The following is a 25649-nucleotide window of genomic DNA, read 5'->3' on the forward strand; positions in this document are numbered from 1 at the left end:
ATCAGACCTACTGAATCTGTGTTGTAACAAGCCCTCCAGGGAGTTCTGATGCCACTCATGTTTGAGAATTGTTGGTCTGAGCTAGATTACCTAGGGAGAGGTGTAGAGTGTTCTCAACCTGGGTTCCACAGACGCCCCAGGAATGCAGATCAAATTCAAGGAGTCTGTGAACCTGGATGGAAGAAAAAAAATGACATGTTTATTTTTATAAGTGCTAAACTCTGATTCAGCACTCTCTTCTATGCTGAATGTAGGCAATAAGCCATGGTAGCATTAGCAGCACCCGTGACCTTGTCACCAATAGAAATTACAATACATATGTCACATTAAAATTATCACATATCATTTTGAGATGCTGTTTACACTCATCACAGTTTTGAAATTACAGTCATTAGTTGGCCTGCGACCAGGTCTTGTTATTTGCTGCATTAATAAAGAGGCATGTGCAAATGTTTGATTTATTTTCATTACTGTTTAAAATATTATTTCTTACTCTCTGATTCTATATGTTTTATGCATTTGAAACACTTGAAGCAATTAAAATGTAGGTGTTGGCAGACTGACAAAGGGTTCATGGCACCAAAAATATAAGAACCTCAGATCTTGATAAGGATGCAGTTTGAGGACCGACTTCTGATGCCCACCAGCGTTTAGAAGTGGGCAGGAAAGGCAGAAGGAGCAGCCAGATAGGCCCGAGGAAACCAGGGCTGAGTGGGCCCTGGAGTCTGGAAGAGAACGTCAGCAAAGAGGGGGGCTGGTGCTCCAGGGATGGGGTGGACCCTGACCCACGTGCTGCAGGGAAAGTCCCCGCACGAGAGAGAACAGGACCACTGACCCACGTGCTGCAGGGAAAGTCCTCCGCTTGAGGACGGGGTGGACCCTGACCCACGTGCTGCAGGGAAAGCCCCCGCACGACAGAGAACAGGACCACTGACCCATGTGCTGCAGGGAAAGCCCCTGCGCGAGAGAGAACAGGACCACTGACCCACGTGCTGCAGGGAGAGCCCGCTGTGCAAGAGAGAACAGGACCACTGCACAGCAGGGTTCTTGGGATGCTGGCCGCAGTGGAGGACAGGCCTCGGAGATAGGGAAGGCCAGTGTGCGCATAGCACAGGGAGGTGGGTGCCCCGCCTCCAGCGCCCTCTCTCTGGGCCCCTCTCTGCCTGGAGAGCTGCCGCTCCCTCACAGGTCTTGACACGGATCCCTCGGGGCACCCTCCCTCCCCTTCCTCCACCATCATGGTCCAGATGTTGCTCTAGTCCTTTTCACACTCTAACTTCTTTGGACCATTGCTTCCCCTTCCGCCTGCTCATTCGTTCATGCATCCTGCTCTCCAGTGCCTACTGTGTGCCTGGCTCCACGTTCGGCACTGGGATGCGGTGTCAAGAGAAGCGACGGAGGCCCCTGCTCTTGGTGGCACTTACGGTCTGTTACGGGGTGACAGGTAAACCCTCAAGCCAGTGTGTAATTTAATGAAGCAGCTGGGGAGAGAATGAAGTGAGTGTTACGGTGGAGGAGACCCATTGAGACAGTCAGAGAAGGCCTGTCTGTGGGGTGGGAAGATGGTTGAAATGAACGAGCAACACATACACACCTCCCTCTTGTGGGGGTCTCCCTGGCGAGGGGTGTGATCGCGTGGGTTAGGCAGATATGGACACCCCAGATGGTGAGCAGGAGGCACCCGGGAGAGACAGGAGGCCCGCCTGGGAAACAGCCCAGTGCCACACCCTCCCTGGCATGGCAGCCATGCCAAGGCTACAGGTGGCTCCCCTCAGCAGGCTCTGATGGGTCTCCTGCTGGCTCTGGCTGAAGGAGAACTTGCTCTTTGGGGTCAGACAGACCTGTGGTTGAGAATCCTAGCAACGACGTCCACTGGTCAAAAGCCTAAGCAATTTTAGCCTCTCTGAGCCTCAGTTTCCTCGTCTGTAAGATGGGGATAGTGATACTGCCCTCACAACTTGTGAGACGTGAACAAATTAAAATCTGTAAAGTGCGTGTCGCAGTGGGGACAGGACAAGTCTCGGTGCCCTTCCCCAGCTGGCCCTATCTCCTGTCAGTGGGGTATCCGTGATCTCATCAGCTGGCACCTGCCAGCACTCCGGTGCTAGACAGACCGAAGTGTGCAGGGATGACATCCAAGAAGCGGGCTTTCTCTGGTCAAGGAGGGCTGGGATTCTAGAACAGGGTCACACCAGCCCTCACCTCCTGGCGGCCGCTTATTGGGTTCTCACCTGGCCCTTCCCCACTGTTAGCTTACTTAGTCCTTGCAGCAGTGCGTCAGAAACAGGCGCAGGGTATTACGTGAACTGCTAAAGGGCCAGGAGCCAGGATCTGGAGCCAGGCCACCTGGCAGCAGGCTCCCTGCTCTGTCCCCGCACCCCTGCTCGCTGTGGCTTCCAGCCAGCATCTCGGTCACAGCTCAGGCCAGCCTCCTGTGCAGGGTTAAGGGTTCGTGCCTCCCTGGAGCACCCTGTCAAGGGTGCTTTGATAGGAAAGGCAGCTGTGATGATGGTGAGGTCCGTAGCCCCCCACCCCCCCCATCTCCCAGCAACAGGTTCACACTTGCCCCGTGACCCCCTCATCCATTCATCAGGAGGTCAGCCTGATCCCAGAGTGCGCGTGTTTCAAGCAGCCCCAAGCTGCGTGGACTCCTTGCTTAATCACCCAGCCCCCCAGGAGGAGGACAGGATGGCCAACCGAGCTCCGTCTATATGTTTTTGAACACCCATCAGAGACACTGACGTCGGTTCCTAAGTCACAGCTCTAAAAGCGTCGTCTCTGCTTTCTTCAGCCCAGCGTGTGCTGGCATGAGTCAGCCACCTGTGATGGATTCCGTGCCAAGGGGGAGTGGGTCACTGAGTCACAGCCTTGCGGGGCAGCCGCGGGTGGCAGATGCGTGGAGCCAGCCTCCTTGACTCACTTGACTCTGGCCGCGTGAGGCCCAGGCTCCAAGCCCAGTTCCGAACCCTGCCCACGACCTTGTCCACAGGGGGCCCCATGTCACTGCCTAGAAAAACTCAGAAGGACGCATACCGGATGCTGTCAGCTTCTTACTTCTGGGGGCAGCAGGCAGTGGGACTTCAGTTCTGATTTCATCACGTGACATTTTTCATAGTGAAAAATACATTTCCTGGTGGCTCAGACAGTAAAGAATCTGCCTGTGATGCAGGAGCCCCAGGTTCGATCCCTGGGTTGGGGAGCTCCCCTGGAGAAGGAAATGCCTACCCACTCTAGTATTCTTGCCTGGAGAATTCCATGAACAGAGGAGCACGGCAGGCTACTGTCCATAGAGTCGCAGAGAGTCCTACACGACTGAGCTACTTTCACTTTCACATGTACATATTGTTTATTTAACTAACAATGAAGGTTAACTTAGTTTTAGAATGCAGTAGGATCTCCACCCTGCACATGTACATTTTTTCCCTCTTCCAGAAGGGTTGTTCTCTCTCTCGGCTCGAATGTGTTTGTGCCATGACGCCAACCCAGTAACACCTGCCATCAGTTTTGTATTCCTCATCTCATTTAACCCTCCCACAACCCTTTGTGGTTATTATTCCCATTTTCCTGATGGGGAAACCGAGGCACAGAGTGGTAGGTACTGACCTTGCCCAGGGGCCTCCAGCTAGGAAGTGAGGCCAGACCAGAACCTGTGTGTGGCCCTCGGCTGCTGCCCTACCATTGGGCCCCTGAAGTGGGCAGCGCTGTCCCGCCAGGGAGATCTTGCCAAGCTGTTGTTCCTGTCCCCCCAGCCAGGCCCAGCAGGTTGCCCCTCCTCCGAGCAGCCCAGGGCACCGTGACTCACTGAGGCCAGGCTGTTGGCCTGGTTCCTCTCCCGTCAGTCCAAAGCTCAGGTCCCAGTGAAGACAGGAATATTGCTGCAGGAAGCCCACAGCTTTATGCTGGAGACAGGTGTGCTTATCAAATAAGCAGACTTTGATGGACTGGTGGGCTGGTGGATGCTAAGCCATAAGCCATATTCCTTCCTCCAGTGCAGCTTTTTAAGGTTTTGTTGAGCTGGAATGAACTAAAGCCTGAGTTTTTCAGTGTGGCGTTCGGGGCCTTTGCTAAGCAGCCCCCCACCTCACCCCACCCCTGCCCTGTGGCTCTTTGTCTCGTGCCGTAGCCACAGCCCCAGGTCTCATACCCAACTCTTCTTGTTCCTCACACGTGCCACCAACCCAGCAACTTCTGATCTCCACACCTGTTCACGCCGGTCCCTCTGCCCAAATGCCCTTCCCCCTTGTTCCTGACTCATCTTCAGAGCCTTAGCACAGGGTCTTCTTTTCCCTGAGAACACCCCCAGATGAGTTGGGGGCCCTCCATCATCGCTCCCACAGTCTTGGCTTCCCTCTGGACCAATGTGGTCAGGCAGCCGCATTTTCTGTCCTGAGTCTGTGTCACAGCAGGCCAAGGGCTCATCCAGGGCCAGGCTCTCATCTGGGTCATCTCCCCGAGCCTGGCACCTCCTGAAGGACTGGCACCTCCTGAAGGGCTTGCCTCCACATGGCATCAGCCCAGGGCTGCTGAGGTCAGTCGCCCCAGTTTTGACGTGTGACAATAGCAAGTTTCTTCACTGCTCTGAGCCTCGGTTTCCTTTTCTGTAAAACAGAAGTTGTTCAGTCACTCAGTTGTGTCCAACTCTTTGCGACCCCAGGGACTGCAGCATGCTAGGCCTCCCTGTCCTTCACCATCTCCCAGAGTTTGCTCAAACTCATGTCCATTGAGTCGGCGATACCATCCAACCATTTCATCCTCTGTCGTCCCCTTCTCCTCCTGCCCTCAGTGTCTCCCTGCATCAGGGTTTTTTCCAATGAGTTGGTTCATTGCATCAGGTGGCCAAAGTATTGGAACTTCAGCTTCAGTCGTTCCAGTGAATATTCAGGAGTTACCGGGTGCCAAAGCCAAAAGTGCTATTTTAAGGATTAATGTCATTTATTCATTCTTTCATTCATTCAGTACATATTTATTAAGCACCTGCTCTGGGTCAGGGTCTGGGGAATACAGCATCAAGTCAGGCACAGACCCTACCGGTGGACGGTTTCTGTTCTTGTGGGGGGACGCAGATGAGAACAAGTTAGGGCAAGGTGGCATGTGATGCTGAGTGCTTTAGCAGCATCAGGGGCTTGGGGGATGGTGGGGGTGGGTCCTGGAGCAGAGGCCAGAGGGCGAGCCATGTGGAAGAGGGTTCCAGCAGGGGGCGCAGCACAAAGGCCCAAGATGGTACCACACTGTTCCCGGGGCAGCAGGGAGGCCGGCGTGGCCAGAGGGAGGAAGCAGAGCAGGACGCGAGGATGTGGCTTCACCTCGAGAACAGAAGCCTTGGAGGGTCCTGAGCAGAGGCATGCCGGGACCAAACCCAGGTTCAAAAGGTCCCCACTGGGCACCGTTGGGGAAGGGCCCCGGGGAGTAAAGGGTGGCAGCTGGGAACCCAGCGGGGACGCTGCCACTGCATCCAGTCCAGGAAGGCGGTGGAGGCCGGAGGGGTCAGATGCTGGGCATCTCAGGGGTGGAGCTGGCAGCATTTCCTGATGGGCGGGATGCCTGTGTGAGAGGAAGACAGGGCCAGGACGACACCGAGGGCAGTGGTCTGAGCAGCGGTGGGGAGGGAGGCCCCAGGAGGCTCCGTGGCGGCCTCCCTGGTGCCGCTCGCTTGAGCGGATGGTCATCCTGCAGTACCGCTCACAGACTGCGCTCTGCAGGGTCTCAGCACCAGAGGGGAAAGGGGGGCCCTGCGGTCTCAACTTCAAGGGCCCCAGTCTGCAGTGATGCGGTAGACAGGCTAGTGATGGTGTTTGGGGTGTGAGGATGCTTCCTGAGTCTGCACGGCTACCCACCACGCGGGGAACAGCCAGGGATTGATGATGGGCGGCTGCCTCTCTGAGCCTCGGTCCTTCACCAGGCGCCCAGCTGGGCCCTTTACATGCCTCCTCCACCCACAGCCTGGCAGCCCCCTCCAGTGGGTACTGTTAACACCCCCTTTCCACAGACAAGGAGTCTGAGGCTAAGAGAGAGCCATGTCCCACAGCTGGGAAATGGCCAAGTTCAGCCCAGGTGAGGCCCTGCACCCCGCCCGTTGGGGCTGCCACCCAGCCCCTGAGCTCTCCCATCTCTCCCCCAGGTCCCGGGCAACTTCCACGTGTCCACACACAGTGCCACAGCCCAGCCGCAGAACCCGGACATGACTCATGTCATCCACAAGCTCTCCTTTGGGGACACGCTGCAGGTGAGCGGGCCACAGCTGGTGTGGGTGCAGATGGACATCCGTGCCTCTTCTGTCCTGCTCGGGCACTGAGAGGCCCTCCAAAGGGGTCACGCCCTTCGGGCCACTGCTCCACCAAACGCCCCCCGTCTTCCTTCAGAGCGTGGCTGCCCTGTCCCCCACACTGCTCTCAGAGCCTCAGCTTGAGACTGGGGCCTGGGGAGGGGACCGACTTTCACGAGCAAGTCCTCAGTGTTGGCGCTCTCTCTGCGCCAGGCTGGCCTCGGGAGGGAGCAGGGGGCGCCGCATCTGACAGCGGGAGACGGGCCCGGAGGAGCCACTTGTCCGGGGCCCCCCAGCGGGTGTCGGCCTCGAGTCCGAGGCCATGTCCGCCATGGTGTCGGTGCCCACGTCTATTCAGGAGGCATGAAGGAAGTGTCCTGAGAATCCTTGTGATTTTGATGGGAAGGGCCACATCCGGCCAGCCCGGCCCGACAGTTTCCTCCCCGGGATGGTGGACGCTGACCACCTGATCTCTGCCGGCCACGAGAAGGCAGCTATGCTGCCGGCTGTCCTCCGCCCCCGGCACCGCAGTGCTGACGGGGAAGGCTGCTCTGCCCTGCGGGACAAGGGGGCATCGAGGCTCAGAAGCGGACGTAACTGCTCCAGCCGCGGTGCTGATCTAGCTACCCCAGCTCCTGCCCCCAAGTCTGGCTTGATGGGAATCCCGTTTTGTGGGTGAGGTCACTGCATTGGTCCCCTCCAGGCACGGTGATGTGTGCATGGGGCCCAGGTAGGCACATGAGCACATGCACACATGCCATTAACGCCCATGTGCACACACGTCTGCTCACATGAGCAGACATACTCATCAGACACACACTGAAAGGTGTGCCCTGACATACATGTGTTCGTACGTGCACCCTGAGCGCACACATTGAACACACACCACATAGCACACACTCGGGTCTTACACAGCACACACACTGGGGTGTACAAGCGTTCTTGTAGGCAGCCCCCAAACCAGAGCAGTCATCCTTGGACACACATATACTCACCATTCAGAGATACACACACACATACACACACCACCCAGAGATACACACACCACCCAGGGATACAGACACCCCCTACCAGAGATACACACACACACCACCCAGAGATACACACACACACCACCCAGAGACACACACACCCACACCCCCGGACTGGAACGTCTTACACACGGATCCACAAGCACACGAATGCCCCCACTGCCTGCCTCACACGTTTGTGCCACACATGCTGAGGCTTACTGAATCCTGTGTGTGCTGAGCACCTTCCTTCACAAGCATGATCCTCTTTTACCCTCTCAGCAGCCCCAAAGACACTAGATGTTGTCCCAGAGAGAGCACAGCCTGGCACAGAGCCCAGCTCTGAAGCCAGCTCTGCCTGGGGGCCACACCGTGGGCTGCCTCCCGTGCGCTATCTCACTTCTTCCCCTCCACGTTGCTCCTGCTTCTGTCCTGACACCTTTGCCCCACCACGTGATCGAGCACCGCCTTCCCAGGCTCTTTGGAAGCTCCAGAGTTTTTCCTCTTGGAGGTGAGGCTTTGGAACAGTGCAGGCGAGATGTCTCTGGGCCAGACTCGCTGTCCACACACTCTGGGAAGCACAGCCTGTCTTAGGACTGTGGACCCTGCCTGAAGGCGAATTCACACAGGCTTCACACCCACAGCCTCCCATCTTTCTGTTCAAGGGACTGCTCTGCGATGGTTTCCCTGCCTGCCTTTCAGGGTTCGGATCCTGGCTTCACTACTTACAAGTTGTGTGACCATGAACAAATTATTTATTCTTGCTAAGCCTCAGTGATTTCATCTGTAAAATGGGAACAGTAATGGTACCTTCCTCATAGAATTGTAGTGAAGATAAAATAAATTCATGCAGGTGAAGCTCTTGAGCAGCTGCCTGGCTCAGAGTGAAATGAGCTGTGGCCTTACTCTGCACCAGGCCCTGCAGGGTGAGATGCCGCCAGCGCGCAGGGACTCCCACGGCCGTGGGGGAGATAGACGTGGGGTGCTCACCATCCAGCGGGACAGGAGCTGACCAACCGCAGGCAGGCAGAGGGGCTGGGGCCCTCCATCTGTGGGCGCTGGGCAGCATCCCAGCTGCCTGTGCGACCCACCAGGTCAGCAGACCCTTGGCACGGCGGGGGACGTGGGCACTGTGAGCCCTGGTGTGCGCATGGGGAGACTGAGACCGGAGTCATAGCCCAGGGTCACGCAGCTCCCTGGAGGCGCCCCCAGAGTCCAAACCCCATCTTGGCAGCAGACCACACTCCCTCGTGGGCGCTGTTGACCCCGCAGCCTGCACTTTCTCACTGGGGACCAGTGTTCAGATGAAGCCCGGTTGAACCATCACAAAAACCCCCTCAAGGATGCCGGGTGACATTTATTTTTCCTGAGGATGAAACAGGGTCAGAGAGGTTCAGTAACCTGCCCAGGGGCGCACAGCTTGAAAACTAGGTGTGTCTGGCCCCAGGCCTTCCTTGACTGTGCCTCAGAGAGTTATGAATTCATCAGACCCCCTCACGGAGAAGGCGATGGCACCCCACTCCAGTACTCTTGCCTGGAAAATCCCATGGATGGAGGAGCCCTGTAGGCTGCAGTCCATGGGGTCCCTCAGAGTCGGACATGACTGAGTGACTTCACTTTCACTTTTCACCTTCATGCATTGGAGAAGGAAATGGCAACCCACTCCAGTGTTCTTGCCTGGAGAATCCCAGGGACAGGGGAGCCTGGTGGGCTGCTGTCTGTGGGGTCACACAGAGTCGGACATGACTGAAGCGACTTAGCAGTAGCAGCAGCAGCAGCAGCAGACCCCCTCAAAATCTCTGCTCTGCTCCAAGCTTTGCCTGAGGCCCTGGGGTAATAGCAGTGGATTCTTGCCCTCAAGTGAAGGAGAGACTAAGTGTAAATAAATGCAATTACAAGAGAGAAGAGGGGCATAGGATTCTGGGCAGTGATATGGAGATGAGGGCAGGGTACTCCCTAGCTTGGAAAGTCGGGGCGGGCTTCCCTGAGGAGGTGACATCCAAGATGACATCTAAGCCAAGCACTGAAGGGTGAGAAGGATTTGGCCAAGCTCAGGACAGGGAGGTCTCATGGGCAGGGGCATCTTGCATGTCACCCCTCTCCTAGAGCACCCACTCTGTGGCACATCCAATTAGTCGTTTTCACATAAAAGACCCTCAAGATCAGTTTCAGGAAAAAAAAAAAAAGTGGACCAGCAAGTATCCATGACATCAGAACGGTGTTCTGTGCATGAGATGCCAGGGGCTCATCAGAGTCAGCGCAGAGCGGGGAGCAGGGAGCTGGGTTTTAGGTAGAGAGAGACCCACATTAGATTTAGGAAGGTAGGGTCTGACGAGGGCAGGTGGCTGTCATAGGAAGAGCACCCACCTGCCTTGTGGAAGGTGAGGCGAGGCTGCAGGTGGGGAGATGACGGAAGGGCTGCAGCCAAGCCCAGGGGACAGGAGGGGAGAGGGGAGGGACGGTCTTGCATTGCCGTCCGCTGCTGCAGGACACAAGGGCAGTAATAGCCTCCTACTTGCTTCTTATGGTGGAAATAGGATTTTTTAAAAATGTAAAATACTTAGCTGAGGATTTATCTACCCATTCATCATCCATCATCCATTCAACAAATATTTATTGAGGCCCTACTATGTGCTGGGTGTTCCACACATTGGTGAGGATGAGCCTGGTCCCTGCCTGTATGGAGTGTTGAATAACCTAGAGAGGAGGACAGAAATTAATCAAATAATCATACAAACGAATGTCAGGTACAACCCCGACACGCGACGATGTGAGGGAACATTCTAGCACTCTGGCCTCCACAGCCACTGTCCTGGGATTAGAAACCATGTCATTAGCTGGTCTCCGGGCACAAGAGACAAGCCTTCCCATGGCCTTGTTGAGAGTGTGCAGCTCTGTTAAGTGCTTGATGGACATCAGTGGCCTGAGACTGGGTTAAGGGGGCGGGTCACCCACTGTCCCTGAGTGGCCCTTACTGTAGGAGCCTGTCCCCTCCGCCCTCTATGACCTCTTCCCTTCCCAGCCCTCATCCCATTCCTCTCTAGGGCCAAGCGAGCTCTGGTTCTCAGTCTCCAGGCCTACGTGTCTGCATGCGCTGCCTGCCTGGTAACTTCCCACTTTCCTACAAATCCTGCTGTCACTCCCCCCAGGAAGCCCTCCAGGAGGCCTACCCCGCCCACCCCTGTTAAGCAGGAGGACACAGTCCATGTACTGGGCACGCTTTGCCTGCTTTCAGTTTTCCTGGAGGCTGACCTGGTTTCCCACTGGCCTCAGAGGAGAGTAGGAGGTGGCCTTCAGCCCCTGCCTGGGGGGACACAGCCAGGCCGGCCGCCAGGAGGAGGCGTGTCTTCACAGCTCCTGTGTGTTCCCACCGCAGACAGGGTGGGCGCCCGCAGCCCTGGGCCCTCTCTGAGGGGGAGGTGGGGTCTCAGGAGGAGTGTGCTGGGACCCACCTCTGCCCGTGCCTGAGTTTCCCGTCTGCCTCCGTGCTTGAGCCCTGGCTTGAGGTCAGACAGACCTGAGCTGGACTCAGCCACCTCTCAGCCGCAGGACACTGGACAGGGTTCGGTGCTTCTCCAGACCTTGGTTTGCTCCTGTAATGAGCCTGTGGTCCCTCCTTAAAGGCATTGAATGAGACGATCCTCAGGACCCAGGACTGAGTGTCTCGCAGCGAGGGCGCGGAAGCAAGCTCGTGCCTCCTCTGTGCCTCGTGCCCCAGGACTTTCCGAGACAGACCGTGCTGGGTGTGCTGGGTGCCCGTTTTACACGCGGGCAAGGTCTCTAGACCAGCTGGTACCTGGCCGCTCCCCATCCCCAGGCCCGAGCCTAGAGGTGCGGCATCCTCACTGTGCTTCTCCGCAGGTCCACAACGTCCACGGCGCTTTCAACGCTCTCGGGGGAGCAGACAGACTCACCTCCAACCGTATGTACCACGCCCCCACCCCGGGAACAGCTTTCCGCCCAAGCTCCCCAGGGCAGCGGAGAAGGAAGGGGGACTGGAGGGAGCGTTGGCCAAGCCCTCGGTGTGAGCCACGCTGCTCATGCTTCATTCCCCCGGTTGGCCTGTGAGGACGCGGAATTAACCCATGTTACTGAGAAGGGAGGAGAGTGACTTGTCGGGGCTGATGGGGAGGACAGGGAAGGACTTGGCAGCCGAGACACACCATCAGCGCTCTGTGAATACCTGGCCGCCATTGTTATTGTTGCCATTTCATAATTTATTGTTGTCACGTAATTGTTGTTGGTTGATATAATCGCCCGAGATCCCCCAGGGAGTGCTGACACAGCCAGAGATCGTCCTGGCTCCAGGCGGCACCGTGGGAACGTGGCTTTGGGGGACTCAGCCTGGCCTCCTGGGCAGCCGTGCACCCCACCCCTCCTCTCGCTCCGGCCCCTCCCGGAGCCCCCTCCCTCCTAGGCTCCCTGGCACCTTAGTGCAGATTAAAGAGTGTGCCACGTGTTTGCACACCAACAGACGAGCACACAGACACACACCAACACACGTGTGTTCACACCCATGGGGCCTTGCCCAGAACGGGCCTGGGAGGCCTGGTCTGCTTATGTGGGTCTACCCACTGGGTCCTGCGAGACAGATTACCGGGACTGTTCTCATCTCCTCCCCTGAGTGCAGCTTTTCACCCATATGTCTTTAATTATTTCTTGAGGTACATTTACAGGCAGACCTCGGAGATACTGTGAGTTTGGTTCCCAGTTAACCCAGTGAACTGAAGATCGCAATAGAGCAGGTCACATGAATTTTTTGGTTTACCAGTGCATAGAAAAGTTACATTAAAAAAAAAAAAGAAAGAAAAGTTACATTTACAGTACACTGCAGTCTGTTAAGTGTGCAGTGGCATCATGTCTTCAAAAATAATGTAAATACCTTAGTTTAAAAATATTGCCAACAAGTGTATCACCTGATAACACAGGGTTGCCACAAACCTTCAGATTTGTTAAAAAAAAAAAAAAAAAAAAAAGCACTGTCTTTGAAGCACAATAAAGCGGAGCAATAAAATGAGGTGTGCCTGTACTCGCTGCCAAACCAAGCATGGAACTGGGATAATCCAAGCAAAAGAGAACTTCCCTCCATGACCCGCCCCAACAAATCAGGCTTCTCATTTCTCCATGTCACTGGGCCTCCTTGTCCGTGAGCAGAAGTCATTTTTTCCCAGCACAGAGCGCAGTTTACTTTCTGATGTTTGGGCCTGGCATTGTAACCACAGTTGGTGTGCAGGTTTCCCACTGGTCATGGACACGGCCATCTAGCAGCTCCACCACGGTCTATCTTGGTGGCCCGTCCTTTCATGGAAAACGTCTATTGTTTCTACCACAGTAATGCCTCTGATATTTACGGGATTTGCTTTACGTTACTATATTGCTTCCCGACTGGGTCCATGCCCACTCGTGCCACCTCCAGCAGCGTGTCAGTATATACCTGTACTTTCTGGTTTTCATGCAGATGTCTGGTTATAATGGAGGGGGATGATTCTTCGTATGGTGGGGTCATCATTGTGGTTCTGCTTGGGGGCAGCCTGCAAGGGGCCTGTCCGCCCCCACTTGCAGTTAGCCTGGACCCCTCAGCCACCCAATACTGGAGGAAGATCAGGCTAGGAAGGGTATGTGAGCCGTGGAGGGTGTGGGCAGGAAGCCTTTCCTCCTCCTGGGCTGCTGATGAAAGCAGGGGAGGAACCGCCGGGGTCCACCAGGCTCTCGCTTCCTCATTTCCCAAGCCCGGTTCCCAGCCACCCACCACGTGTCACTCTGCTCCCATGTCCCCATGGGGCTGCTTGTTATCATTCGGGTCTCAGCTCGAATGCCACCGCCTCAGAGAGAGCCTCTCCGACCACCTGTGTGCGGGAGCCACCACGCCTGGCAGCACACGGCTCTCTGTCCCGAGCACAGACCACTGTGTGGAAAATGCTGGAGAGGGACTCTGTTGATGATCTAGCTGTGATGATGATGGCGTTGTGGTGGCTTTCTTTGAAAGTGTCTCTGTCTTTTAGAGTGACTGATGTGTTTTAGTTTTAGAGGAACTGATGTGAGGTCTGGGATTTGCTTCCAAATAAAATGGGGGAAGAGGATAGAGATGACGCAGAAATGGACATGTGCTGTTCATGGCTGAAGCTGGAAGACAGGCGGGTACCTGGAGGTTCCTCCTACGCTTCCCTGTGATTTAGGGTTGGATTTTTACAAAGATGTTTAGGGGGAGGAGGGGGCCAACAGGGCACAGGGTGTGCCTGGATCAGGTTGGAGCTGGCAGTCCCGAGGAGGGTCCTCTGACCAGGAGCCCATGCGGGTGTGGTCAGGTGCAGTGTCTCCAGTGGACATTTGGCAAATTATACCAAAGACCTTAAAACTGGTCACTTCCATTGAGTCATCAGTTCTACTCATAGGAGAGTAAGCTAAGGAAACGAGAGTATGCAAGGATTTAGGAAAATAATGGTCATTAGATCATTGTTTATAAGAGTGCAAATGAGCCACAACATTGGTGCCTGGCCCCAGGGGCCTGGTCGAGCACATCGTAGGCGGTCTTTGCTGGGAGATGCGTGCAGCCATGATGGTGATGTGTCAGAACCTCACTGGTGTTCGGGCAGCAAGAGGTCCTTGAGCTCCTTCTACGTGGCCGGCGCTGCTCGAGGGGATATGGCGATGGATAAAACCAAGGCGGTAGACCTTATGCTGTGTCCCGGACTTGTCACAATGTCAGCGGTGTTCAGTTCTCAGAAGAAGGTTCTGTATGATCCGATTTTATATTTACGTTTGCTGCTGCTGCTGCTAAGTCACTTCAGTCGTGTCCGACTCTGTGCGACCCCATAGATGGCAGCCCACCAGGCTCCCCCATCCCTGGGATTCTCCAGGCAAGAACACTGGAGTGGGTTGCCATTTCCTTCTCCAATGCATGAAAGTGAAAAGTGAAAGTGAAGTCGCTCTGTCATGTCCGACTCATATTTAAACATAAATATATGTATAAACAGAAGTCTGGCAGTTCGTACGTGAGAGTACGAATATGATTTTCTGGGCAGGCTGGCTTTGTGGGTGATTTTTTTCTTTACGATCATCTGTGTTTTGTACAGACTGAAGAGCTGTGATTTTCATGGGGCATTTTTACTCTCATCATCCCTCAGATGTTTTTCAGGGGCGATGGGGATTTGGAGCATGGTGTTTCAGGTGTGGTGCTGGGGCTCCTGGTTTAAAATGCAAAGCCTGAGCCCCACCCCAGCCTCAGTGCGCAGAACCTTCAGGGGTGAGGCCCAGGTGTCTGCCTTTTAAATTCTGGGCGGCCCTCGTGCTCCAGACAATCTCAGTGCCAGCAGGATTGAGCAGAGGGATGTTGGGGTCTTCGTGGGCTTAGCCTGAGACTACAGAGCTTTTCCCAGAGTTTTAGAGGAGTCAGGTCTCAAGACAGTTCAAGAAGCACTGCCGTTTCCTTACTAAGATGTCATATTGGCAGGAAGAGGCTGTGAACACCATCCACATCCTCTACCCATTTACAGAAGATGAGCCCGAGGACTCTGGACTGACTTAGCCAGGAGACCAGGATTAGAGCCCACAAACCTAAATCTCTGTATTTGTTTCAGCTGCATGGGCCCTGACCCGAGATTCTAGAAGGCAGCAGTAGAGGGATCTTTGAGCTTCTCCTCATATCCCAGAAGGCCCAAGGGAATGTCATTTTTCCCGGATGGTATTTAGCGGCTTTGGGCCAGCATTCTCTCAGCCTAGTGTTTGATTCCGGTTACATCATGCTTATCAGAAGCTGATTCATCTCTTCTCCCATTCATGGGTCTGACCAGTCAGCTTTCCATCATTCATTCATTCAGTAGGCATTTACCAGTATCCACTTCGTACCAGGCCCTGCGCAGGATTCTAGGGACACTGAGATGAGGAAGGCTCAGTCCCTGCCCTCCACGGCCTCGCTCATCCAGCGGGGATGGCGTAAGAGTCTCCGTGGAACAGGACACAGAGCCAGATGGAGGAAGAACTCCTCTCTCATTAATTGAAAATGGGGAAAGAAATTAATCAGTAATCTATAAATGCGGTTCTTCTGGTTGGTGGCTTTTTCTTTTTTAAAATCTTGAACCCGTTTCGTTTCAAAAGTAACAAGTATTCAAACCAGACAAGAACGTGTACGGTGAAATGTGATTTTTACCAAATCCTGCCTTCCCTGCCCCAAGGGTAAAACTGCTCATAGTTTCTTAGGTATCTTCTCAGAAAATTCTTCTATGTATTCACGCATGTAGAGGAGTGAGTCTTCCTGTTCTTTTTGCTTAGCCATCCTCTCTTGGAGTCTTTTCACTTAACAGTAACCCCCAGGAGAGTGGGCTTTCCCAGCACCCCCCTCCTCAGCAGATGCCCTTTGGTGGACATTTGGACTGTTCTAGAATCTAATATCTGTGTCCAGTGCAGGAGTGCAGATCCTGACAGATGGAGCCTTGCAATCCCTGGTGCCCAAAGGGAGAACGAACAGGGGTTGTTTGGTGAAATCGTGCAGTCCACTCTGACCCCTTCTCCTGCCCCCACCCTATCTCGGTACAGTTCCAAGCAGGTTTAGGATTGAAATGATGTGAAAAGACCTGCTGGCCGGGCATTGCCCTTCGCCCTGCCTCATGCTGCTCTTTCCCACAGCCCTCGCCTCCCACGACTACATCCTGAAGATCGTGCCCACGGTTTACGAAGACAAGAGCGGCAAGCAGCAGTACTCCTACCAGTACACCGTGGCCAACAAGGTACCCGCGGCAGCTGCGTGCACTTGCGCCCTCTGCTGGCCGAAAGCAGCGGTCCGGCGTGATTTCCTCGGATTCCTTTCAAGGGGCCTTTCCTGAAGGGGTCATTTGCCCTGGGTAAAGAAGGGAGGCAAGTCTCAGAGTCAAGGGGAGGAAATCTAACTGGGAGATAGGGTGTGATCTGGTTGAGAAAGGGTAGGCAGGTAGCCTTTCCCAAAGATCTAGGGTTTGCAAACATCACAGCCATGTATCTGGCTCTGGTCCTTCAGACATGGGACCCTGATTGGTTAGCCACAGCAGATGCTCTGGCTCGTGGGGCACAAGCTCTTTATCCAAAATCGTGAGGCTCTTGAATTACACCAGATGGCTGTTGGTTAATTGGTACGTCCCAGGACCCCAACACAATGTCGTGGGGAAGTGGGCGGGCCTTGGTGAGAAGCAAAGATTAGTCAGAGCCCTCAGAACAGGGTGACTGACAGTGGTTTCAAGCCAAGACAGCCTCAGCTTCCCCGGAGGTGACCCTGCCGTGGGACATGCATGCTTGAAGCCCATTGGTGGAAGTATCCCCAAAAGACCCCTTTACACTAGGTCCCTCCCTCTTTTTTTTTTTCTGTTCAAGGACCGCCCAAACCCCTTAAAGTGACATATTGTTTGGTGCTAATAATAGTAAGAGTGAAAGTGAAAGTATTAGTCACTCAGTCCTCTCAGACTCTTTGAGACCCCATGGACTGTAGCCCACCAGGCTCCTCTGTCCATGGGATTCTCCAGGCAAGAATACTGGAGTGGGTAGCCATTCCCTTCTCCGGAGGATCTTCCTGACCCAGGGATTGAACCTGGATCTCCCACAGTGCATGTGGAGTCTTTGCGGTCTGAGCCACCAGGGAAGCCCCAGGAATAAGAGTAGTAGCTGTCTTTTATGGGGAATCACCGTGGGCTGGACATCACGCTCAGCTCTCTACTCCACCGTCTTTTTCAGTCATCACAACAGGTCTGACGTTGGGCCTCTTATTGCCCCCATTTTGCAGATTTGGCCACTGAGGTACTGAGAGGTGGTCCTGGAGCTATAAAGTGGATGAATGGGGATTAGAACCAGCTTCTCCAGCTCCAGAACCTGGTCTCTCGACCACATCACCTACTCAGTCTGAACGGGGGGCCTCTGAGTCTGCCAGGCTGGGAGCCTCTCTTTCCCAGGGGGCTTGGGGTCCCTCTGTGCTGGGGTAACTCTCTGGGGTGGAGGCATCCTGTTTCTTGGCGGGCATCTCACTGGAACCCTGAGGTGCTGACAGCATCTAACAGATGGGGAAGGCGGATGCAATCTGAGCAGAAAGCGTGTGGGCTATGGAACAAACTTCCGGCTCAAACCCAGCTCAGCCACTCACTCGGGCTGTGACCTGGGACAAATCACACAACTACCCCATGCCTCAGTTTACTCATGTGTAAAATGGGGATGGTCCCCACCTCAAAAGATCACTGTCACATGAGGCAGTGCTTTTTAAACCACTGAGGCCACAAAAAAGGCTTTGGCAAATGGTGCCTACCGGTGCTCTGTTTTATTATTTTCCTCTGTCCCTCAGCTCTGGGCCATGACCCAGACAGTCACCCTGCCCCATCAGCTCTCCCAGGAGAAAGCTGATCTTGTTTTGCCCAAGGCTTCTTCCCCTGAGGCTTTGGCAAGGGCCCAGCAGCCAGGACTGCGTGTTCAGCACTCTGCAACCTCAGCCCCATTCTGCCCTGTGAGCGAGAGGGGCTGCACCCACGGGGACTGATGGCGGTCCAACAGAGAGGGCCGGTTTCAAGGTTGTCCCTGAGAAGCTTGGCCCTTAGCATTTGGGATTGGGGCTTTAGTTTGGTTTCCAGTTGCTGTGGACGAACGAGTTCCCCCGAGGTTTTCAGCATCCTGAAGTGGATGCACTGTTAGTTCAGCCCCTTGGTATCCTTGGAGTCCCAGCCGGTGCCTTCTCCAGGAGTCTGGTGGTGGGGCTTTGCCCTTTGGCTTTCCAGTTTGTTGTGTTCCTTCTTTGAAGAAGCCCCCTCCCCACATCTCTCTCACACACACAATGCTCAGGAGGCCATGCGTGGCTTAGCCTGTCCCCTCCTTGCCAGGCCTTCCAGACACCCCTGAGACACGGCCATTCACTGACGGGCGGCTCAGCACGCCGTGTTCCTCAGTCACGGCACTCGCAGCGCTGCAGTGTGGCAGGTGTTTGTACATCTGCCTCCTTCTCCAGACTGTGGGCGCCTCTGGGGAGGGGCAAGGTGTTCTCACCTGAGGTCCCCAGCACCCAGCGCGGGGCCAGCACACAGGAGGGATGCTTGGTGAACAGCCGCTGGATAAGCCAGTAGATTCTGCATGGCCCAGGAGCTGCAGGGGGAAATAGACCTTTACTCAGACTGAGCCCACGTTGCAGTGGTCCTTCAACAGCTCTGCTCTCAGACACCTCTATTTTGATTCTGGTGCTGCTTCCAAGGTCATGCCATCCATTTCTAAGCAGCCAAAGGGGTCCCAAATGCCCCCAGTGAGTGGTGGCCCTCCGGACGCTGATGGCAGAGCTTTGGGAGAAAGGGTGTGAGAGGAGGGGTCCATGAAGCCTGGCTTTGCGTGGAGGAGTAGGCTGCTGGGGACCCTGTGCAATTATCCGCCGTGAGACACGGTTGGAGTCTGAGTCTCACACCCTACCCCTTTCTCTCCTTCCGCCACAGGAGTACGTTGCCTACAGCCACACGGGCCGCATCATCCCCGCCATCTGGTTCCGCTACGACCTGAGCCCCATCACGGTCAAGTACACGGAGAGACGGCAGCCTCTGTACCGGTTCATCACCACGGTGAGTGGGCAGGCGCCGCCTCCGAGAAGCAGGACGCAGCCCGCAGGGCGGGGTGCTCAGCCTGTTCACACAAGAGTGTTTAGAAATGTCCTCAGAGGTACATCAATATCAATGGCATTTCATCAAGAAAATCTTTTCCAGAGGGGAATGCCACTCATTCATTTCCATCCCTTAAGCAATTCCATCTTTAGCTGTTCCTGTTCCTGATTTTCTCCATTGTTTTTCATTGTGGTGGAAATTATTCCTTAGCAGAGCTTATTCTTTCTGTGTAAGTTTTACAGTGAGGATTTCACTCATTTTTTTTCAATGCTAGCTGCTGATAATGTCAGATTTTTTTTTTTCTTTCTTTCCTTCCGCCCATTCTCTTTTTTCTGTTTTGTCATTGTCTCCACTAAGTCCAGTTTTCTGTGGGGCAGTTTCAAGCTGATGTCAGCTTTCCTTGGTACTGACTATTTCTGTCAACAGTTCTATCCTGACTTCGCATTCAAAGTGTCCTTGGGGTCAGAACAGCAGGGTTACAGTGCCCTGCCCCGGCCAGGAGGCCTTGAGAAGTTTAGTAAGCCAGAGGTGGTGGAGGTGGACAAGATGGTGTGGTGTTCCCTCCTTCTTAGATTGGAAACTGCCTTTCTGCCTCTTTGTACTTTTAATAATGAGAGAATTTTAAAATAAGAGAGTTAGCTGTCCAGTCTTGGCTCTTTCATTTCCTGCTCTGACTTGGTCTGTGTTAGGACCGTGTTATTAATCCAGAAGAGACAGGACCCCACAATATGCTGGCTTGAAGGATACATGGGCTTCAGGTATGGTTAGATCCAGGTACAGATGTCTGGAAAAGCCCTCTCATCGTCCTGCTCTCCTCAGTACTGGTTTCATTTTCAAATAGAATTTACCGGTAGAAAGTGCCTCTTTCTCGGTAATTCTACCCCAAGTACTGGATGGAATAGCATTGCCATTGGCCTGGCTCAGGTCCCATGCCATCCTTGTGGCCTGGAAAATGAATGGTGTGCTCCAGTGGGCCAGCCCCACCCAGACTGCAAGGACAAAGGCTGCGATGGAGTGGGGCTCCCCAGAGAAAAGTCAGAGGCCAGTCACTAGAAGAAGGAGGATGGGATGCGCGGAGGCCAAAGGCCAGATGGCCGCTACAGGCACTCTGTCTCATCCTCTATGAGATAGGAATAACAGTCCCCACTCTTCCTGCCTCCCACGGCCTTGTGGGACTCAGAGCAGATGAGGAAAGGGCTGCTCTGCAGTTACAGAAAACCATGTGGATACAAAGGATGTTAAAAGTTTGGTGCTCATATGAGCCTCAAAATAGCCTTTTGCTGTTCTCTGACTCCATAAAAATTTGAAACTTCTCATCAGCCAAGGGTACTTAATATAAAGCTAAAATACCAGACACAGATTGGGAGAAGATATTTGCCCCACATACAAGAAAGATGTGGGGCTTCCTGAGTAGCTCAGCTGGTAGAAAATCCTCCTGCAATCCAGGAGACCCCAGATCCATTCCTGGGTCAGGAAGTTCCCCTGGAGAAGGGATAGGCTATCCACTCCAGTATTCTTGGGCTTCCCTGGTGGCTCAGATGGTAAAAAATCCGCCTGCAATGGGGGAGACCTGGGTTCAGTCCTTGAGTTGGGAAGACCCCTGGAGGAGGGCATGGCAACCCACCCCAGTATTCTTGCCTGGAGAATTCCCATGGACAGAGGAGCCTGGTGGATTACAGTCCATGGGGTTGCAAAGAGTTGGACACGACTGAGCAGCTAAGCACAGCCCAAGAAAGAGGTATGCTTCAGAATTTATATATCAAAAAGTTCCTAAAGGGAATTCCCTGGTGGTCCAATGGTTAGGACTCAGTACGCTCACAGCTGTGGGCCCAGGTTCAATCCCTGATTGGGGAACAAGGATCCTGCAAACCACATGGTGTGGCCAAAAAAGATAAAATTCCTACAAGTCAATAAGACAAAGTCAAGTGATCAAAACGAAAATAGGTAAGGACTTGACTGCTGACAGAAGAGACCACACTGAAAATGGAAAGATGCCAAGGTTCACTAGAAACCAGAGGAATGAGATTCAAAACAGCAAGACCCAATCGTATGCTATCAAACTGGTAGAAGGATGGGCCTGCCCTGTAAAGACTGGGAGGACACGAAGCAGGAGGACCCACATATGTTCTCTGATGTGAATGGGCTCAGCCACTTGGATGGAGATGCACTAACCCTTTGGCTCCAAATTAGGGAATTTGAGCAGGTGATTCTACCCAAGGCCCCACAGGGTAGCAGCCCAAGTAGGTCGTGGCACTGAGTCTTAGCCAGTACTCCTACTGCAGGCCCAGAATAGGACAGAAGCGAAGACGCAAGTCAGCACCCCTGTGTGGAGGCGGTCTGCATCTCAGAGGCCCTGGGGTCTCAGCCTCGACACTGGCGGAGAGACGACCATGCCCACACCTCGCTGTGGGGTCAGGAGGCTCTCCTGGCCCGCTTTCTGTTTGCTCCTGCATTCCTGACAGCTGAGGCTCTGAGTGTTGAAATTTCTTGCCAAGTGGCTGAGAAGTGAAGTGACTTCATTTATTTGCTAAATAATATTTGCTAGACTTTACCCTGTCCTGGGCAGCAGGAACAGAACTAGACACAGTCTCTGACCTTAGCTTGCTTCCTGGCAGGCCAGGGAGGTGGCTGAGCCCGCAGAGCTGCAGTCCGGATCAGCCAGGACTCTGATGTGGACCAGGCACCCAGTGACAAAGACTTTTCTCTGTTGGTAAAGTTCAGAGAAGGACACCCCAGGATGGGTCTTGCAGGGTGAGGAGGCGTTTTCTAGGCTGGTGAGCAAAGCAGAGAGAGTCTCAGCAAAGGGAGTAGTGTGTGCCGAGGCGTACAGCACAGTGTCTTGTGGAGGCCTTGTAGCTTCTTTTGATGGGGAAGGACTTCTGAGAGCTGGAGGTCCCCCAGAGCCCCAAGGCACAGGCCTGACCTACATCGCCAGGAGGCCTTCTTCTCTTCCCTTTGGCCACCAGTCGCTCATCCACCCCTGCCCTGCCCACCTCCACCTGAATGGGGACCATTCTGCAGGGTGCCTCCTGACATCATTAGCCTGTTGGGTTTTCTGAGGGCCCCATGCTGCCGTCTTGGTTGCCATGGCAACCGTGGGGGTCAGTCCAGCGTGAGCCCGCCGGCTGTCCCTGGCAGATGGCGTCATTGTGGAGCTTCAAAGGCCCCTGTCACTGGGCGGCAGATGTGGGATGACGCTCACACGCAGACACACATGTACAGAGACCTCCAGGAGCCCTCGCTGGGCAGGGTGGGGCTGAGAGGGAAGTGGAGGCACCTGCTGTGACTTTTCTTTCTCTCTTTATAAAATCAGACACTTGTGTGCAAAGCCCCCGAACCCCCAAAGGGGGCCTCTGCAAATAGCGCCTCAGAGGGGCTGTTGAAGAGGGGACTTAAGCCAGGATGTCGTCATGTGGCGGCTGTGTGGAGGCAGCTGTGGGTGGGCTGGAATGAGGGGTGGGTGCAGTCCGGGGCGGGAGAGTGGGTGTGGAGGGGAGAGGCAGGTGGGACCTCCCCGAAGCATTCTAAGTAACAAAGCCCTGGCCACAAGACCTGTTCATTCTCAGCCTGAGCAGAGGAGGCATCCTCCTTCCAGAATTCTCCACCAGGCTGCCCGAGGGTCCTCTCTCTGGATACCCGGAGAACCTTGCTCAGACCTCTACCTTATGTTGTTCCAGAAAATTCCACCACTGAGGGAATAAACAGATGGTGTTTAACAACATGCAAGCGATCCCCTTTAGAGTGCCCCTCCCACATGCACACATTTGTTCCCTACCCCGCCACTTGCCAAAGCCCCTTTTTGGAGATGGCCTTCAAGTGGGCAGTAGTGACAGATTGGATGGCTTTGGAGGTGTCACATTGCTTTCCTTGTGTGTTTTATTCTATTTGGGGGGAACAACCAGAAGTCACCAAGTATATACCAAACTGGGTCAGTACGGTCGTGAGTCTTTGTCCACCGGAAGGCAGCAGCTGTGATGACATGTCCCCGTTGGCCAGCGGGATGGCCGAGTTAGGTAGCAGCCCTGACCTCGCGATGCTCCTTGCCAGTGAAATAATCCCCCAGTCTTTTGATTGCACTTCATAGCTGCCAGGCCTGAGTGTGAGGAGTTCCAGGTCTAATTCACCTCTTTGTTACCCACATCTAGCACGGGACTTGGCCTGGATACAGGTGCTCAGAAATATACAAGGGACAGCTGCTTAAAGGAGTGATCATAGAGCTGCACTTATTAAGCAGCTACTGGGTACCAGGTAATTTTACAGTCATCTTCTTTAATCCTACTAGGAGCCCTCCAAGATAGATGGTATCATTCCTGTTTTATATGGAAATTAACGGAGACCCTGAGAGGTAAAGAAACTCTTCTAAGATCACAAAGCCAGGATATGGCAAGGCCAGGACTTTGCCCTCCAAACATGCCTCTGCCGTACCCTTCCCCACCAGCTTGGGAGCCTGCAGTTTCCAAAACAAAGACTCTCAAGGATGACCCAGCTACAGAACCCCCAGAAGCCACAGAGCCCTTAATAAGACACCAGGATCATCTGATATAGTGACTTCTATCTTGGGACTCAAGAAGAAATATTGTAGCAGGAAACAGGCCAATATCACGAGCACGTGTGGGAAAGTCACAGTCACGCCTGTGTAGACGCAAGCAAGCAGGCAAGCTGTCCATCTGAGGCCAGTCAGCTGCTGATGTGCAGGTCTTCCTGCCTTTATCCAATTACTTTTCACTCATCTGTTGGGCACCTGCAAGGATTTTTCCATTGACAAAAGGCAGCAGGTGCATGGGGTAGGGGGCACATGGGATGGTTAAAAGAACAGAAGCTGAGAGGAGAGAAAACTGAGGAGGTTTTCCATCTGAGACTGTGTGCTGGGGAAAGCCCAGCTTGGTGGCCGTCTCAGAGCCTCCCTTCTCTCCCGCTCGGGTGTTCCTTGGTGCGTCTCTCTCCCCCGGAGGGCGGGCTCCATCACCATTCCTCCAGAGCGGGGCTAGCTCAGCGAGTTAGGAGGGGGCGTGAAACAGCGAGCCAACGCGGGGAGGGCGCACACCTTGGCCCACAAGCCAGTTTCCGTTACCTGAGGAGCAGGGCAGAACCCCAGATTAGCTAAGTTATTCAGGTCTGGAAATGGGTTAAAAAACAAAAACAAAACCTTTAGTTCGGGTCCTTCTGGGCATTTGAGCCAAGTTCGTTCTTCCAAAAGGTTGTGCACCAGGCCCTGATTGCTCCAGCTGGGTCTGGAACAGAAGCGCCTGGCACTTCTTTTCTAGGGCAGGTTCTGACACAAGGAAGGAATATTAGAGTGGCGGGGGTACTCAGCGCCGGCCGCCTCCGCCAGAGCCGCGGCCAGAGCCAAGGCCCGAGGGGGTGGGCGTGGCGGCCGCCGGAACACGACGCCCTCCGTTCCCTCTCTTCGCGGAGCGGCGCCGCGTCGCTCGTCTCCATCGGCTGCCATGAGCGAGCGCCTCCGCCCCAGGAAAAGGAGAAGGAATGGCAGTGAAGAAGACCACCATCTCCCCCCACAGACCAAAAGGAGCAGTAGAAATCCTGTCTTTCACGATTCTTGGGACACAGAGTCTTTGGGCAGTGACAGCGGCGGCAGCAGCAGCAGCAGCATCAGCAGCCCCGACAGGGCCAGCGGGCCGGAGAGCAGCTTGCACCATCTCGCCGCCGGGCCAGGCCCCCACACCCCACAGCCCGCGCCCGAGCCATCCGCGCTGTGCCAAGGCCCCTACTTCCACATCAACCAGACCCTGAAGGAGGCCCACTTCCACAGCCTGCAGCATCGGGGACGGCCCCCCTCGTGACGCGCCGGCAGACTCTTGCCTTCTGTGAAGGGACAGTGCTGTGCAGATTTGATATTTCAAGTTAACGATGTTTTAAAAAAAATTGCACAAAAAATGCCTGTTGCCTTTTCAGTCTATATTTGAGATAATAGGTTAACAGGCTCTTGTTTACTTGTGGTTTGCTGCACTATTGCAATTTCCAAGGGGCTTTGAAGCAGTTTTTTATAGGATTCTTTTAAGGGTGGGAATCAAGGGAACCATAGGAGGACACCTCATCTGTGTGTTGAACCCATAGTTTGTCCAGTTTAGACTGCTTTCCAGGTCTGTCAGTTAGAAATTCTACTTTATGTAAAAAGGCCTTTTAAAACTGCAGGATCTTCAATTTTTTAAATAAATTAGTAAAGAGGATCTACTTTCCATGAAAAAAAAGAAAAAAAAAAAGATTTTTTTCCAGAACACAGAAAGCTGGACCAGTCTTGCACTGAAGCGAACTGCCATGCTACCTCTTAGCACGTGGACATCCTGTTGAAAGTGCTGTCCTCTGGGACAGGACGGTCAGACCCCGGATAGACTGTGAGTGAGTCAGCTCCCTCCCTGTAGCCGTCTTCTCTCTGCTATATATTTGTATTTTCAGAGAGAAGGGCTTTCTGATTCATGGACCCCAGATAGCTTGTTAACTGTTATTCCTCCAGAGTTTGCATCTCAGACTTAGGAAACACTGCTCAGCTCGGACAGTTACGGAATATGTAAGTGACTTCTGGTCTCAGGCACCACCTTGTCCTCCAGCAGCTGGTGTGAGCTCCCTGGTTAATTCTGCCTTGCCGTGTGAGACGGCACCAGTGAAGGCTGATGCGGTATAAGCTATAGGAACTGAGGCCTGGAGTCACAACTGCTGTGAACTCTGGGGCATGGACTTCACTGGCTCTACGTGTAAAGTCACGCCCGCCCCAACAGGAACGAGGGGGCCACGTGCCACCACGGCCACCGCAGAGACTGGTGTGGCTCAGAAAAAAAG

At 54.2% G+C, this 25649-nt stretch overlaps 2 protein-coding genes across 2 annotated transcripts in view; both read left to right on the forward strand.

Annotated features, from left to right (window-relative positions):
• ERGIC1 (endoplasmic reticulum-golgi intermediate compartment 1) overlaps positions 1-25649 on the forward strand; it is a 115336-nt gene that overhangs the window by 81146 nt on the left and 8541 nt on the right. The window contains exons 6-9 of the mRNA XM_006058699.4: positions 6119-6223; positions 11134-11194; positions 15895-15995; positions 18693-18815. Coding sequence (XP_006058761.2) covers positions 6119-6223; positions 11134-11194; positions 15895-15995; positions 18693-18815 — 390 coding nt within the window. The remainder of the gene's footprint in view (positions 1-6118; positions 6224-11133; positions 11195-15894; positions 15996-18692; positions 18816-25649) is intronic.
• On the forward strand, positions 22364-25042 carry LOC112577690 (protein FAM104A). The gene has a single exon (XM_044932441.2). It carries the CDS (start codon positions 24302-24304, stop codon positions 24653-24655), a length of 354 nt encoding a protein of 117 aa, XP_044788376.2. The 5' UTR covers positions 22364-24301; the 3' UTR covers positions 24656-25042.

Source organism: Bubalus bubalis, chromosome 19 (genome assembly GCF_019923935.1).
Source record: "Bubalus bubalis isolate 160015118507 breed Murrah chromosome 19, NDDB_SH_1, whole genome shotgun sequence".
Classification (NCBI taxonomy): domain Eukaryota; kingdom Metazoa; phylum Chordata; class Mammalia; order Artiodactyla; family Bovidae; genus Bubalus; species Bubalus bubalis.

Excerpts from the sequence above, each read along its gene's own strand:
- LOC112577690 (XM_044932441.2), top strand. The coding sequence starts at position 24,302 with ATGAGCGAGCGCCTCCGCCCCAGGAAAAGGAGAAGGAATGGCAGTGAA.